General features: G+C 45.7%; 2 protein-coding genes and 1 long non-coding RNA gene across 4 annotated transcripts in view; 1 reads left to right on the forward strand and 2 right to left on the reverse strand.

Moving 5' to 3' along the window:
• Nucleotides 1-1784, reverse strand: part of LOC309334223 (uncharacterized protein CXorf65 homolog) — a 16255-nt gene extending 14471 nt beyond the window's left edge. For both annotated transcript variants that reach the window (XM_081848419.1, XM_081848418.1), the window contains exons 1-2: nt 1683-1784; nt 1153-1239 (exon numbers count right to left, since the gene is read on the reverse strand). In XM_081848419.1, coding sequence (XP_081704545.1) covers nt 1153-1239; nt 1683-1707 — 112 coding nt within the window. In that variant the 5' untranslated portion in view covers nt 1708-1784. The remainder of the gene's footprint in view (nt 1-1152; nt 1240-1682) is intronic.
• LOC309334224 overlaps nt 1-11895 on the forward strand; it is a 20522-nt gene extending 8627 nt beyond the window's left edge. Inside the window, exons 3-4 of the long non-coding RNA XR_014152954.1 lie at nt 11048-11180; nt 11784-11895. This is a non-coding gene — a long non-coding RNA (uncharacterized lncRNA). The remainder of the gene's footprint in view (nt 1-11047; nt 11181-11783) is intronic.
• IL2RG (interleukin 2 receptor subunit gamma) overlaps nt 11218-16424 on the reverse strand; it is a 17979-nt gene continuing 12772 nt past the window's right edge. Inside the window, exons 6-8 of the mRNA XM_081848417.1 lie at nt 15187-15286; nt 14060-14144; nt 11218-13303 (exon numbers count right to left, since the gene is read on the reverse strand). Coding sequence (XP_081704543.1) covers nt 13118-13303; nt 14060-14144; nt 15187-15286 — 371 coding nt within the window. The 3' untranslated portion in view covers nt 11218-13117. The remainder of the gene's footprint in view (nt 13304-14059; nt 14145-15186; nt 15287-16424) is intronic.

Raw genomic sequence — 16424 nt, forward strand, 5'->3', positions numbered from 1 at the left:
TCTTCAAAATACTTTAACAATCTTTATTCCCAGAGAACTCTTGAGAATTAAAGCCCTGTGGGAGTATTTAGGGGTCTCCTAACAATTCTCAACCCCCTGAACAAACTACAGTTCCCAGAATTCTTTAAGGGGGGAGCCCTGGCCGCTAAACATATGATAGAGTTGCATTTTTTTGATTGACTTGCCTAAGATCCAGGACAAAGCACTGCTTTTCGGAAATTTCACCCACATGTCTTCCTCTCCAAAAAAATAATCATGGGAACTGCATTTTATTAAGGGTTCTGGGAATTATAGCTCTGTGAGGGGATAAACTAAGGTTCCCAGGATTCTTTGGGGGAAGCCATGCAGTTTAAAAGCATGGTAGGTACACAGACTATGACTAAGGAGGAGAGAGCTGGCAGGCAGACACCTGGACTACTTGTAAGTAAGAAGATGGTAGGTGGGGCCCTAGCGGACCATCCTCCACACGCTGACATCAAAAGGCATTCAACTAAGCACCATGCAAGCCTCCCTGGAGAAAATATGTCAGAGATGGGGAGCCATCCCCTCAAAGGCCCTGCATTCAAAAATGGTGTCCAGTTTTATCCAAAATTAGATGAAAACCTGCTTGAACTCAGGAACCATCATGCAAAATTTAGTTATGATGTCTTAAAAGGCATCCAGTTGCGTAGCGAACAAACAACCTTCCAAAATATATAGTGGATTTCATATCTAAAAACAATTAAAACAATTTATATATCCAAAATAATCCCAGGTGCAATGCAGATGAAAAATAGGATTAAAAAATCTCCACTTGTTGAAACAGGAAAGAGGAGCCACAGGAGCTGAAAAGAAAATGGGAGTTCCAAAGTACATTTATTAAGGATGGGTTAAGGACCTTCATGGGTGGCCAGTTTTTAGTCCTTAGTCAACAGAGCCCAAGGGTCTTCCTTTGAGTTTGTACTTCTGGTACATAGAAGTCACAAGCAGTGTAGACACAGGATATTTCCCACCTGGAGATAAGATGGCATGTCATTCCCTCCCAACCTGGCACTACCTGTTGCAGGATCCGTAGTACAGTCAACCAAAGGGAAGCAGTCTTTGTTGCCTCCTGACCATCAACTGGGCAGGGTTTGCCGTCCACTTTCTTTGTGCTTTGGGAACTCATCTCACCTGTCCTGTGCAGTCCCACCTTGTCGCGCAGGTAATGCATTAGGAGTAAGACTGAGCAGTTAATGTTCGCCAGGAGTTGTCGTTGGTCTGCAAGAAGAGGAGCCAAGGATGGTTTCTACAGGCAGCAGCTGAGCCCACGCACCACAACAGGCAGTGGTTTATATATATATATAGCAAGAGCCTGGGAGTGGGGTGTGGACTGAGTTCCCTTACCTTTTAAAAATTAAATATATATATATATATTTCTGGCAGAGAGGGCTGGAACAGACATACACCCAATGCCTGAGCCAAAAATCCACCTATATCTCTAATCAATAAAGTTGTGGCCGTTTCTAATCCATATGGGAAAGTCTCCCCCAACCCCCAGTGTTTCGTATCCAGGTGAGGCTAGGAGAGATCTCTGACTAGCACCCAGGACAGCTGCTGCCAGTTAGTGTGGTCAGTACTGAGCTAGATGGACCAATGGCCTGGCTCAGTATAAGGCAGCTTCCTCTGTTCCTACAACCCATGTCTACTGGGTTCTCCCTTACCTCCATATTTAACGCAGATAAACATTCCCCAAATCCCCTTGGTTCAGCTGGGCAGCTCTCGACCAGCTGAACCGCCCTGGAGCCATTGTGACACCTCAGAATAACCTCATAATGAGAGCCAGTGTGGTGTAATGGTTAGAGTGTTGGACTAGGACCTGGGAGAACAGGGTTTGAATCTCCACTTGGCCATGAAGCTAGAGTTGCCATATTTTGAAGAGTGAAGAAGAGAACACTATGACACCTCTCATTTTAAATACCCCTACTATATGTAGGGGGACGCGGGTGGCGCTGTGGGTTAAACCACAGAGCCTAGGACTTGTTGATCAGAAGGTTGGCGGTTCGAGTCTCCGTGACGGGGTGAGCTCCTGTTGCTCGGTCCCTGCTCCTGCCAACCTAGCAGTTCGAAAGCACATCAAAGTGCAAGTAGATAAATAGGTACCACTCCGGTGGGAAGGTAAACGGTGTTTCCGTGCACTGCTCTGGTTTGCCAGAAATGGCTTAGTCATGCTGGCCACATGACCCGGAAGCTGTACGCCAGCTCCCTCGTGAGATGAGCGCTGCAACCCCAGAGTTGGCCACGACTGGACCTAATGGTCAGGGGTTCCTTTACCTTTACTCTATGTAGGCTACAGAAGCTGTGATCTATTGCTGGTGGGGAGCAAGAGAAGAGAAGAGGAAAGCAAGTCCTGTCTACATTTCATCCAGAAACTATAGCCAGAGACATTTTGGCAAATTTTAAAAATCCACCTGGACAGAAATTTTATCCCTGGAAAAGAGGTTATGTCCTGGAAAAAGAGGACAAATGGCAACCCTACATGAAGCTCCCTGGGTGACCTTGAGCCAGTCACCATCTCTTAGCCTAATCTACCTCAAAGGGTTGTTGTGAGGATGAAATGGGGAGGAAGCATGAACCATGTACACCACCTTGAGATCCTTGGAATATAAAGGTGGTATATAAATGTAAATAATAATGATGACGGTGATGGTGGTGGTGATGATGATGATGATGATGATGGAACACAATGTGAGGGAGGCTGTGGTGTTAAAATCTCCGCAGGCATCTGTAGCTATGGCTGATCTCTGAAACAAATCAGGAAAAAATCTGTGAGAGGGAAGACAGACTTTGGTCTTTCAAATTTCAACAGAAACTTGTGTGAGGTTAAAATTCGGCACACTCCTAGATGGAAACAAGAGCAGAATTTTGATTCACTTGTAGTGTAAAAATTATTATGCGCAATATGGTTCGATATAAAATTTGGAGTATGAATGAATATGCAGTTGTAGATGTTTAAAAGGAGACTCCATGGAGGGGATGGGGGGAAACTGCGGGATTTGGAGAATCTCTTTATATTATTAGTTTGTGTTTAGTTACACTTTGTATTTGTAAAATCAATAAATATTATTTACAGGAACTACCATGAGGCATATGTCATAGTCGCAGGGCTCTGTGGCGCTGCCTCATGTCTACCTCTGCTGCAAGAAGGATTAAGTATGCCTGCTCAAGGCCATAGCATAGTCCCTGGCTATACGAGCAGCTGAGCTGTAGGCAAAGGGCCACATCTCAAGAGTAGAGCATCTGCTTTGCATGCAGAAGGCTCCCGGTTCAGTCCCCAGCATCTCCAGGTTGGGCTGGGAGACACCTCTGTCTGAAACCCTGGACAGCTGCTGCCGGTGAGTGCAGGCAGCTCTGGGCTAGAGCGGGACCAATAGTCCAGCTTAGTGTAAGGCAGGTTCCTATGTCTCTACCCTGTCCCAGCCGAGAGAGCGGTGGCAGGAGGCTGAGATGACCAACTCTAGCAGGGGCATGCAGGACTGCCCTGGGAAGGTGGGTGTGAATAGGGGTGACTGTCCCAGGCCCCACACTTTGGACTCCCCTGCTTTCACTGGTGGCACAGACAGTAGCCCAAACTTCCTGGCTGGTCTTGCTGTGTCCTACCCAACTGGATAACCTTTCAAACCCATCACTTGTTAGAGCGAGGCAGAGAAGTCGAGCGGAGGCAGCAGCAAAAGAAACAAGAGATTAAGAAAGGAGGGAATAGGCCACCGGAGCTAAAGTGGCTGCAAAAAACAAGAAATTTCAAGTTAGCGGGTGAAGGACACAGAGAGGAAGGCCACTGGCACTTTTTGCAGCTGCAAACAACAACGCAAATAAAGCCAAGGGGCATGGGGGTAGCCAGGCTTTTTTTGGGGGGTGTAGCCAAAGTTGTTGAGCTGTTCTTGAGAAATCACAAGTGAAAATGCCCCGTAAATAGGTCATTGCAGAGACAGGCTTCTGCTGTGGGGGGCAGAACCTTGGATAATTGAGTACTTTCAAATCCATAAAAATACATAGCCAGCTGAGGTTCAAGATGGCTGTCCCACCCTAACAAAAATCCTTTTCCCGCCCATGCTTTCAATGCTTTTCAATAATATCTGTGGATCTAGGGGGGGGGGCAGCTGCCCCCCTTGGCTACGTCCATGCCAGGGGACAACAGAGAGAGGGAGCCCAAGTGGGTGCAAAAAATGGCTCAGAGTAAGAAAGGGGAAGGAGAATGTGGGGGAGAGGGAGGCTGCTGGCACTAATGCAGCTGCAAAAAGCAACACAAAGTTGCTGCTCAGTGTGTGGAGATTTCTGGACTTGATGACCCTCGGAGCCTCTTCCAACTCTGCAATTCTATGATTACACCGTATACTGGGTTTTGTAGTTGTAAACATTATTGCTTTCCCTTTTGCTCAAGACCACACTGCATTAGGGGTGCAGGAAGGTGCCTTATCCCGAATCTGATCATTGGTCCATTTAGCTCAGTGAAGCAGGTTGTGGACTCTCCTTCCTTGCAGGTTTATAGGCAGTTGACTGGATGGCCATCTGTCATGGATGCTTTAGCTGAGATTGCATTGTAGGGGGTTGAATGAGATGACCCTTGGGGTCCCTTCCAACTGTACGATTCTAGGATTCTAAGAATGAATATAATAGAATTATAGAATTGTAGGAAGGGACCAGAGGGGTCATCTAGTCCAACGCCTTGCAATGTAGGAAACTAAGATTAACAGTCTCATGCTCTACTGACTGAGTGATCCCAGCAGAATGCTCCTTGATGTGACCTAAAGTCACTGGCCTTCTTCACACATGACACTATGCCATGGTTTGATTAAGTCACAAAACATGAATCAACCAGGTGTTGTCCAGCAGATGATCAGACAAACCATGGTTCCTGTCCCAAATGCTATACCCCTAGTATATTTGTAGTTTGGTGAGTGTTTAGGGTGGGGTGGTAAGCCAAAGCAAGGTTAATAATAATGCTGGGTTCACATGTAATGCTAAGCCACAGTTAAAAACCAAACAAGATTCTATTCATAGAATCATAGAATCATAGAGTTGGAAGAGACCACAAGAGCCATCGAATCCAACCCCCTGCCAAGCAGGAAACACCATCAGAGCACTCCTGACATATGGTTGTCAAGCCTCTGCTTAAAGACCTCCAAAGAAGGAGACTCCACCACACTCCTTGGTAGCAAATTCCACTGTTGAACAGCTCTTACTGTCAGGAAGTTCTTCCTAATGTTTAGGTGGAATCTTCTTTCTTGTAGTTTGGATCCATTGCTCCATGTCCGCTTCTCTGGAGCAGCAGAAAACAACCTTTCTCCCTCCTCTATGTGACATCCTTTTATATATTTGAACATGGCTATCATATCACCCCTTAACCTCCTCTTCTCCAGGCTAAACATGCCCAGCTCCCTTAGTCATTCCTCATAAGGCATCGTTTCCAGGCCTTTGACCATTTTGGTTGCCCTCCTCTGGACACGTTCCAGTTTGTCAGTGTCCTTCTTGAACTGTGGTGCCCAGAACTGGACACAGTACTTCCCTTGATCTAGATGCTATACTCCTATTGATGCAGCCCAGAATTGCATTGGCTTTTTTAGCTGCCGTGTCACACTGTTGGCTCATGTCAAGTTTGTGGTCAACCAAGACTCCTAGATCCTTTTCACATGTACTGCTCTCAAGCCAGGTGTCACCCATCTTGTATTTGTGCCTCTCATTTTTTTTGCCCAAGTGCAATACTTTAAATTTCTCCCTGTTAAAATTCATCTTGTTTGTTTTGGCCCAGTTCTCTAATCTGTCAAGGTCGTTTTGAAGTGTGATCCTGTCCTCTGGGATGTTAGCCACCCCTCCCAGTTTGGTGTCATCTGCAGATTTGATCAGGATGCCCTTGAGTCCATCATCCAAGTCATTGATAAAGATGTTGAATAAGACTGGGCCCAAGACAGAACCCTGTGGCACCCCACTAGTCACTCTTCTCCAGGATGAAGAGGAACCATTGATGAGCACCCTTTGGGTTCGGTCAGTCAGCCAGTTACAAATCCACTGTTTGTTGGCAGTAAGCCAAACATAGTTAAGCTGCACAAAGCTCACATGTCACTAAACTATGGCTTAATAAACCACAGTACAGCATTTTGTGCAAACCAGGCTACTAAATCATTTCTTGAATGCATCTGCAACATGTTCATACAAAACAGATTTGAGCAAGACATTTCAGAACAATATTCAGTATAGAACTCCCACACAATTAAAATATATCAACCCACCCTACAGTCCCAATTGTTGGAGAGGCTGTGCCTTGAAAGACACTTATTTCTACCTATGGTGGAATGTCCTGGTGTAAGTAAATTTTGGACACTGGTCCAGAAAGAGCTTTCTGCATCAGTTACATAAACTATTGTTTACTCCCCGTATTTGTTTATATTATCCTTACATTTGAAGGAACCAGGGGTCCTTCAAATGTCCAAGGGGTTTTGCTGCCTGAAGCAAAGGGCAAAAGTTGCTTCCTCCTCCCAGTCCCATTCCATGTACAAAAGCCCCTATTGCACCCCAAGGGCAATGGCCTAGTAGTTTACTGGGTGCAGGAGATGCTGCATGGGATGCATGCACAGAGCTCTCTCCACTCATTGCCCCTCAACATTTGCCACCTGAGGCAGTTGCCTCACTCTGCCTCATGGTAGTTCCTGTAAAGAACTTTTTGACATTCTTATTTATTGCTGCTAGGCAAACGGTAGTACAACAACACAAACTTTTGAGCAATCCTTTCTTGCAGGCACCGTATAAAAACATTTGGAACTATGCAATTTTAGAAAAGATTACCCACAATCTACATTCATGGCAGCGTAAAGAACAGCCACTGCCTTTTAGTACAATACGGTGGGACCTTGTTATTTTATTAAATATTGGGGGACACCCCCCAAACCCTAGAAATTGATAAATGGTAGGATTTTGGTTTATGCACCAACTACTGGTGCTGAAGAAACTGAAATTGACCAGGATTCATGGATTAAAGAACCTTTTAATGAGGGTGAAAGAGGAGAGCACAAAATATGGTCTGAAGCCCAACATCAAAAAAACGAAGATCATGGCCACTGGGCCCATCACCTCCTGGCAAATAGAAGGGGAAGAAATGGAGGCAGTGAGAGATTTTACTTTCTTGGGATCCATGATCACTGCAGATGGTGACATCAGCCACAAAATTAAAAGACGCCTGCTTCTTGGGAGAAAAGCAATGACAAACCTAGATAGCATCTTAAAAAGCAGAGACATCACCTTGCCAACAAAGGTCCATATAGTTAAAGCTATGGTTTTCCCAGTGAGAGCTGGACCATAAAGAAGGCTGATCACCGAAGAATTGATGCTTTTGAATTATGGTGCTGGAGGAGACTCTTGAGAGTCCCATGGACTGCAAGAAGATCAAACCTATCCATTCTGAAGGAAATCAGCCCTGAGTGCTCACTGGAAGGACAGATCGTGAAGCTGAGGCTCCAATACTTTGGCCACCTCATGAGAAGAGAAGACTCCCTGGAAAAGACCCTGATGTTGGGAAAGATGGAGGGCACAAGGAGAAGGGGACGGCAGAGGACGAGATGGTTGGACAGTGTTCTCGAAGCTACCAGCATGAGTTTGACCAAACTGCAGGAGGCAGTGGAAGACAGGAGTGCCTGGTGTGCTCTGGTCCATGGGGTCATGAAGAGTTGGACACGACTAAATGACTAAACAACAACAACAGGATTTTGGTTAGGTGGAGTATTGAAGGGAAGATTGCAGGCAGGAGGGAAAATACAGGCAAAGCTTTCTTACCAAGACAGGGCCCCACCTGGGGTAAAGGAGTTAATGTGACAAAAAGTGTTGATGGCCCTTGTAAGAGGAATCTTGGGCCTGGGCAGACAGAAGGTTCCCAGAGTAAATGGGTGAAAGGTGACAGGAAAAGAGTCTTCAGAGCAAGGTATGCTGGGAAGAAGCAGAAAGAGGCCAAAACTGAGATCCATTTTGGAAAGGTTGACTGAAGTCTGGTTAGGAGAGATGACTTGGACTCCAGTGCTGTTCTGCTATGAAGTACAAGCCCCTCTTGAAAGGACCATGCTGTAAGATCTGGACTCTCTCCATGCAGACTGAAGGTGTATATAGGTCAATAAACCATATTTCTTAAAGCAGGAGTTTCTGCTGTGTCTTCAGTTCTTCAAATTGCTCAGTTGGTAGAGCATGAGACTTTTGATCTCAGGGTTGTGGGTTTGAGCCCCATGTTAGGCAAAAGATTCCTGCATTGCAGGGGGTTGGACTAGATGGCCCTCATGATCCCTTCCAAATCTACAATTCTATGATTCTCCAAAGGAGCACAGACTCTGGGTGAGTGCTTGGAACCCTCTGAAATCTTGCTGCTGCTTGGCAGAGAGTCGGGGTGGGGGTGGCGCCCAACTTTTGTAGCAATGTATACCTCTAATCACAGAAAAGAACATCTGTGAGAAACCGCAAGAACGATTTGGCTTGCATCATCTTCTTATGGTCTTCTGTCAAGGTCCAGCTTCTATTCTTGTGTTTGTACTTATCCTCCCCTCCCACTGATGTATGACTTCCTTACATATGGAGCCAGTGCTCCAGATCTCCTGTTTTCTTATGGCGGATGGGGGGATGTTCTATGTTGACTTCATATTTTCTGTTTGTTATCTATACAGTTAAGAATCCAATCAATTATTTTAACCCCCCCCCCTCTGTTTTGGACAGCAGTATAAATGTTGACCTCAATTCTGCAATTAGCGAAAAGTGGTGGTGACATTTATCTAGGACAAGCCAGTTCAAAAGGTAAAAATGTGTCCAGATGCAGAAGCTCAGGAATGGAACATAGGAAGTTGCCTTATAATGAATCAGACTCATTGGTCCAATATTGTCTGCTATGACCGGCAGCAGCTCTCCAAGGTTTCAGACAGGGAACTCACTCAGCCCTACCTGGCGATGCCAAGGATTGGACAGGGCACCTTCTGCGCTCAAACCAGGAGTTATACCGGGGAGCTATGGCCCTTCCCATGTAATTTGACAATGTTCTTAACTGCAGTGAAAGATCACAACTAGAGATCCCCACTAGAAAAGGAAATGTGTCTTAGGCTGCCTGTGTATTGGTGGCTTAAAACACAGATAGGTAGTTCCTTTTTCTCAATTGAAGCTAGTTTTGAGGGGAGGCACATCAAGATGCAGTATTTCATAAGAAACAAAGGACTAGATACAGAATAGAGTGGACATGTTGTGCTCCTGATCAAATTACAGTTGTGCTCCTGATCAATTACAGTTGTGCTCCTGATCAAATTTGCAGATGACACCAAACTGGGAGGGGTGGCTAACACCCCAGAGGACAGGATCACACTTCAAAACAACCTTGACAGATTAGAGAACTGGGCCAAAACAAACAAGATGAATTTTAACAGGGAGAAATGTAAAGTATTGCACTTCGGCAAAAAAAATGAGAGGCACAAATACAAGATGGGTGACACCTGGCTTGAGAGCAGTACATGTGAGAAGGATCTAGGAGTCTTGGTTGACCACAAACTTGACATGAGCCAACAGTGTGACACGGCAGCTAAAAAAGCCAATGCAATTCTGGGCTGCATCAGTAGGAGTATAGCATCTAGATCAAGGGAAGTACTGTGTCCAGTTCTGGGCACCACAGTTCAAGAAGGACACTGACAAACTGGAACGTGTCCAGAGGAGGGCAACCAAAATGGTCAAAGGCCTGGAAACGATGCCTTATGAGGAATGACTAAGGGAGCTGGGCATGTTTAGCCTGGAGAAGAGGAGGTTAAGGGGTGATATGATAGCCATGTTCAAATATATAAAAGGATGTCACATAGAGGAGGGAGAAAGGTTGTTTTCTGCTGCTCCAGAGAAGTGGACACGGAGCAGTGGATCCAAACTACAAGAAAGAAGATTCCACCTAAACATTAGGAAGAACTTCCTGACAGTAAGAGCTGTTCGACAGTGGAATTTGCTGCCAAGGAGTGTGGTGGAGTCTCCTTCTTTGGAGGTCTTTAAGCAGAGGCTTGACAACCATATGTCAGGAGTGCTCTGATGGTGTTTCCTGCTTGGCAGGGGGTTGGACTTGATGGCCCTTGTGGTCTCTTCCAACTCTATGATTCTATGATTCTATGATCCTTCTGGTGTGCCACCTTTTTGTCCCCACCCTCTCACTTGCGGCTCCTAGAAGCTGTCAGAATGAGACAGTGGCCACATCCTGGGAATGGCTTTGACTGGCCGGCTAAACCAGGTGAGGGAAGTCAGTGGGTCAAACCATCGGTGTGTTAGGGACTTCCCTGCATGCAAAGACAAGCTCCAGCATACTGAGAGGATCAGACCAACCGTGGGTCCAATGGTCAAGAAGGCAGCTTTTGCACGTGCTGTAGAGGGAAACAAGGGGGCAGGTGGGGCTTGTCCACCTGGGAAGGTAACCCATGTAGAAGAATGAAAACTCAGATTCTAAACCTCCACTGGCTTGTGGGATACATTCAGGAGAAGAAAAGGCTCAGGAGTAAACCCTACACAAATCCAGAGTGGAGTCCCTAAGATGGTTGGATCGGGCCTTGTACGCCTCCTTCTGGCAACTCCTGCAGCCAAGCGGGTCCCAAACGTATTGCTCTGTTTTGCTTTGGACCACCTCAGTGAAGCTGGCAGGTGGATCTTGTTGTCTGGATGGCCTGGGACACTGCCCAAACTTGTGGGCCAGGGAGGACACTTCAATTTGATTTCACCCCTGGAGGTGCACTCCATTGTCTCTCGAGACAGACAAATGCCAGCAACAACTTTAAAGAGCAAATGTTGACCTCTGCTGTTGGCAACTCCTTCCTGTAGTCTTCCTCTGGCTCTGAGCAAAATGGAAAAAAGAAGTTAGCAACACATTGCTGCTGAACTCCACTCAAGGCCTTGTGGGCAAATCTCACTGAGCTTGCTGTTGCTCACTTTGCTTGCTATGCTGACACTCCCTGCTCGGTCACCCTGCCCAGGCCATGTTAAGAAATCCCGTGGCTGCTGCAGCAACTGTTTCAAACTATTGCATCCACATCTCTCTTGGCCTGTTTTTCAGATATCCAGGAGTGTCATGAGCTGAACTTGCTCTCTGCTTTCAAGCAGGATGGGGCCGTGGATCTGGAGAATGTGGGCGATGCCAGCAAAGAATCATCACTTGGAGAATCATCATGACCAGATATGGCCTGCAGGTGAGAGGGTGGATGAAATATACTCAGAGTCCTGCAGTGATTTCATGCTCTTTATTGCAGCTTGTAAAACAGTGATTGAATTGTCCCCCAAACCTCAGGCTTTTATATACATTATTTACACAATGAGTCCTGTCTGACTGGCTGATTCTGCTTCTCTCCTGGAGCCTGATTGGTCTTCTCCTGCAGGCCAATCAGTTGTTCCATTCTAGGATCCTACCTACCTATTGTTCTAGGATCCAAGCTTGGTACATAACAGTGGACTTCTCTTCAGGCCACATTCAAGTTCCCCCACCCTCCTCCAAGCCCAAGTGATGGGCAGCCCGGCACTTCCATACCCACTGCCCAGGCTTGCGCTCCAGGGAGGTCTCTTTCATGTCACTAAAGCAGTCGTTTGGCTTCACACTCGGAGGCACACTCAATTGTCTCTCAAGACAGATGGCAGCCTACAATTGCTTCCCAGACCAGTGGTGGGAGTGCACTGGATGGATAGTAAACATGTGAACACAGCCTTAATGCCACCCTGGGCTGCATAGTTATATGAGTAGCAGGACTGTAAGGATGCACCAGAGAGAAATAATGAGGCAAATCAATCCTTTTTATTAGGCATAATAGTGATGTGTCTGCATATGGTCATCAGAGGAAGCAGAAGAAGCAGTACACAGCAGGAAGAAGGACAACAGAAATTTCATGGGTTGGAATAGAAACAGATGACGCCTGAGAGTTTTCCCTCACCAAAGCTGCTATGTCAGTGTCTTATCCACATGTTATTCTATCCTCCATATTTTATAGGACTAAAAGATCACAATTTATCTTCTCAATAATTCCTCTATACATTATATCTTGAAAGGACATTCAAAGCATATTCTTCCCCTCAAAGAATTCTTGACACTGTAGTTTACCCCTCACAGAGTTACAACTCCCAGTAACCCTAAACAAACTACAATGCCCAGAATTCTTTGAGGGAAAGAATGAGCTTCGAATGTGCTTCAAAGGTACAGTGTTCATACACAGCCTCAGGAGAATTCTCTCTTTCTTTTTTTAACGGCCAACTCCAAACCTAAGGATGCACAGACACTATAAACCGAAAGCACATCCAAAGCACATGGCTTTCTGCAAAAAAAATTCTGGGAACTGTAATTACCCCCCCCCCCAAAAAAAGCTGGAATTCCCAGCTCCCTTAAGAAACTAGTTCCCAGGATTCTTTGAGGGAAAGCATGTGCTTTAAATGTGTGGTATGTACAGAAAATATGGCCAAGTTCTTCTCCATAGCCATCAAAACCAGGCCAAAGCGATTAAAGGGAAGATGAATTCAGAGTTAAAACTATGCATTTTCCAACTGCTTCTGAGCATTCACCTGTTTTGTTATATTCTTACTTCATAAGGCACAATTTGTGTGCATGCATATTGTGAATATTATGTATACTGTGGAAGACTTGATAACCCTACAATGTACCTGAGGGCTAGAGGGGTTGATCCACAACATACATTAAAAGCACACTACTTCCCCCTTGAGAATCATGGAAGCTATAGTTTGTATAGCTCTGTGCAGGGGAAACCACAGTGCCCAGTATTTTTTGTAGGAAAGTTATGTGCTTCAAATGTGTGATGAGTGCGTTTTGGACATACTGTGCAAATGTGCCGTTAGCACCAAATAAACTAAACTGAAAACAAAAGCAGCTTGGAGGCCAAGCAGAGGAAAGATAAGGGATGGAAAAGGGCAAGTGCTGGAGAAAGAAGGACCTTAAACCCTGTTCCTAAGTCTGCAGACGTAAAAGAACACTTGGCAGGGCTGTATCTATAGATGGGCTGGCTGAGGGATCAAGGATTTCTAAGGGGTCAATGCTTTTGGGGAAAGGTTCTCTAAAAAGATGGGCAGTAGCCTCAGAAGCTCCTAGCCAGGGAGCATGACAGACCCACAAGTGGCTGTTCCACAGGCCCTACTCGATGTTGACCTTGAGGGTAGGGTCTGCAGGAATGCCAGCCACTCCTCCAGCCTTGCCCATGGCATTGTTGCAGATGGGTAAATAGCCCCCACCAGGGAACAGCTCGCTGACACAGCAAATGCTTTCACGATAGTTGGGCTTGAAGCTCTCCACTGCATCCTTGGAGACCCCTGCCCATTCCTGCAGGGAAAGAAAATGTTGAGAATGGAATGAGGTAACCCACTCTGCTATGCCTGCCTCCATGGATTTCCTTCTGGGCTGGGCAGTTTCTTCACTTGCTCAAGTGATGGCCCAGAAAAGACAAAAGCACTGATCTTCTTCTGCCTTTCTATGCCACCCACAATGTAGAGATATAGTTGTGCACAGACAGTACGCTTGCAAAACTAGAATCTGAGATTCTGCAAGCCTTAGAGCCTCCAGTTATCTGAGGCTTGGCCGACTCAGTCCTCTGCAGGCATTTTGCCATCTCTCTATGCAGAGATGCAAATTCTGACTTCAAATGTTGCAGAACACAAGCTACCAAATTTCCCATCTAAATGATCACAGGCATGTTCTTCTTAAGTTTCACTCCTCCCTGGGACAGTGCATTTTAATTCCTTTAACCCCTCCCCCAATTGATTTCCCAACAGAACCTGTCCAAATAAATCCAATTTACCTTTAAATCACCCCTGATTACCTCCCCAAATCATAAATAGGTAATGTGTCCTTAAATTATTGTTTTCCCCAAATTAATATCCTAGCCAAGATCACCCACAATAAAATTGTTCCCAAAATCATTCGCCCACTCAGAAATACTTGGAGCACTGAAAAAAATATCTGGGGCAGAGGCATGCCCCTTACCCCTTTCCTAGCAATGTTATACTCATGTGGGGCAGGGCTTCTGACCTGGGAGATTATCTCGAGAGGATAGAGAGTCTACATAGCCCAGTTTCTTACCGAGAAATTGCCTTGGTGCGCAGTAAAAAGATCTTCAAATTTATTCCTGGGGTTGGGAATTCTGGGCATCAGTACCAGCCAAACTCTGTGGGGAAGTTAAATTGATTAGAGGTGGGGGTCTTCTCTTTATTGTTTTGAGAGATACTAGGTAGAGTGCCCAGAATTGCAAAGAGTTCTCCCTCTAAGGGAATGTTGCCTGGAGAGCCAAACCAACGACCATCCCCAGCAAGGTGGCACTGTTGATCTTTCCAAGAACATCAGCCTTATTTGTGGGGCTCATTCATAAAAGTCAGTCCTGGCCACTCAGTGAACTGTGTTCCGTCATAGAGCTGGATTGGTTTTCAGTCTGTGATGAGATGTGTATGGAAAAAGTGACCTCATCGTGTACTGAAAATCATTCTGGCTGAGCGGCAACAGAGCAAACTGACAAGCCCTTTTTCTCTGCTGTGAAGTCAGTGAAGTCAGTGCTCTGCAAGGACCATTTCTTCTTTTTAAACTAGCCTTCGGTCTGCAGCAAAAGCACTCAAAATGAAATTTGTTTTTTGTGGCACATTATTTTGTAAGGCTCATTTTTGTTTGCTCTTAAAATGCTTTTGAAACCGTGCCAAGAAATCTGAAGTACTGCACACACCCCTCCATCTGTTGTTCAGCTGCTGTTGCTGCTGCTGATTGGCCTTGATGACAGATGACATGGTCAGTTCCCCCACTGGGGCCTTCCACAAACTGGGGCCTTCTAGATACTTCAGACTTCAGCTCCCATCATCCTGGCATTAGCTAGGGATGATGGGAGTTGTACTCCAAAATATATGGAGGGCATCAGGTTTGGGAAAGGCTGCTCAATTGTTCAGGCCAATCCCAGGGCTCCCAGCAGAGGCACTAGCAGCTAATGGCCTCTGAAACGTGGGGATCTGGATGATAGCCATCCATGACCCTCAGTTGCCAACATTTGCTTGTCACAGAACATCATTCACCTTCTGAGCCATTTTGGATAGAACAGAGATGAGAGAGCAAGCATGGGGAAACCAACCGTCTTTACTGGTGAGCTGTTCCCAGTTGCCAGCTAGGCTGTTCCCCCATGTCCCACAAAGCAAAGTCAGCCATGGGTCTAGTATGATTGCTCAACTTACCTCTCCATGCGCATTAGGATCAAGAGAAGGAGAAGCAGGAGGATGAAAGAACCTACAGGGATGATGATTCTCTGTATCCAGATTGAGACAGGAGGGTCATCTGAGTGAGACAAGCCTGGGCGTTAGAAAGCATGCCCCAGAGAAAGAGGAATAGCCTCACATTGCCTCTCCCTACCTTCCCTAGGTACTGGAGCTGCCTAGACGAGGGACATTGTTCCATACAATCCAACATTCCTCAGATGAAAAGAGGGAAGTAGCTTCTGTTCTACATCAGTATCAGTGCTAGCTAGTTGTATTTACTGATTGGGGGTTTTCTTCTTCCCTCAGGCTCCCCTAAATTCCACAGTTTTGTATGTATCCTTAAATAACTTTTGTTCCTGACCAGAAGATGCTCAATCAGTGATGCTGATGTAGAATAGAATGTCCTTATTCTCATCCAAGGAATGTTGGAGGCTGTGTTGTTCCTGGAGGGGCTGGGTAGCCAGTCAAACACAGGAGGCAGCAATACAGGCCTCTGGAAACTCTGGTCTCACAGCTTTCCTGCCTAATTTCTGGCTTAAAGCCAAGTGCCGCTGGGGAAACAGAGGTGTCTCTCTGCAGTTGCTCCAGAAAGGGAGGCCATGTCCCACTGCTGCAGCTTGCAGGTGGGACTCAGCCAACAAGGAGGCATCCTAGGGATCTGTCATTTGTTGGGAGCACTTGCAGACTCTTTCAAGGTGGGACTCCATCACCTACTGCAAAGTTCAGGTTGCACAGTTATTAAATCTGATTTGGGGCTCTTGCTCAACAAAACCGTTTTCGCCTTCCCCTAAAGACTGGATGTTTTTTGAGATGGCAGTGGCTTGACTTATAACTTGACTTATATTATTATTTAGGGAAGTTTTTTAATGTTTTATTATGTTTTAATACACGCTGGAAGCCCTCCAGAGTGGCCGGGGCAACCCAGGTAGAATCTAGACACACACACATATATAAAAGCTGTGAAAATTGTTTTTTTAAAAAAAAAGTTTTAAAAAGTGCATTGAATTTGTCATTAAGCTCACCATTGCCATCTAGTGTCACATTTGTATAATGCACTTAAAACATTATATTTGCAGCTGTATAGCTGAGTCCCTAGTCAGATGGGTGGGGTACAAATAATAAAAGTATTATTATTATTATTATTACCTCCTTGCAAAACCAAACCAAACTCAAAAGTTCTATAAACAAAAGCATCTGGAAGCACTTTTAATCTCAAA

Source organism: Podarcis erhardii (assembly GCF_964252035.2).
Source record: "Podarcis erhardii genome assembly, chromosome: Z".
Lineage (NCBI taxonomy): Eukaryota > Metazoa > Chordata > Lepidosauria > Squamata > Lacertidae > Podarcis > Podarcis erhardii.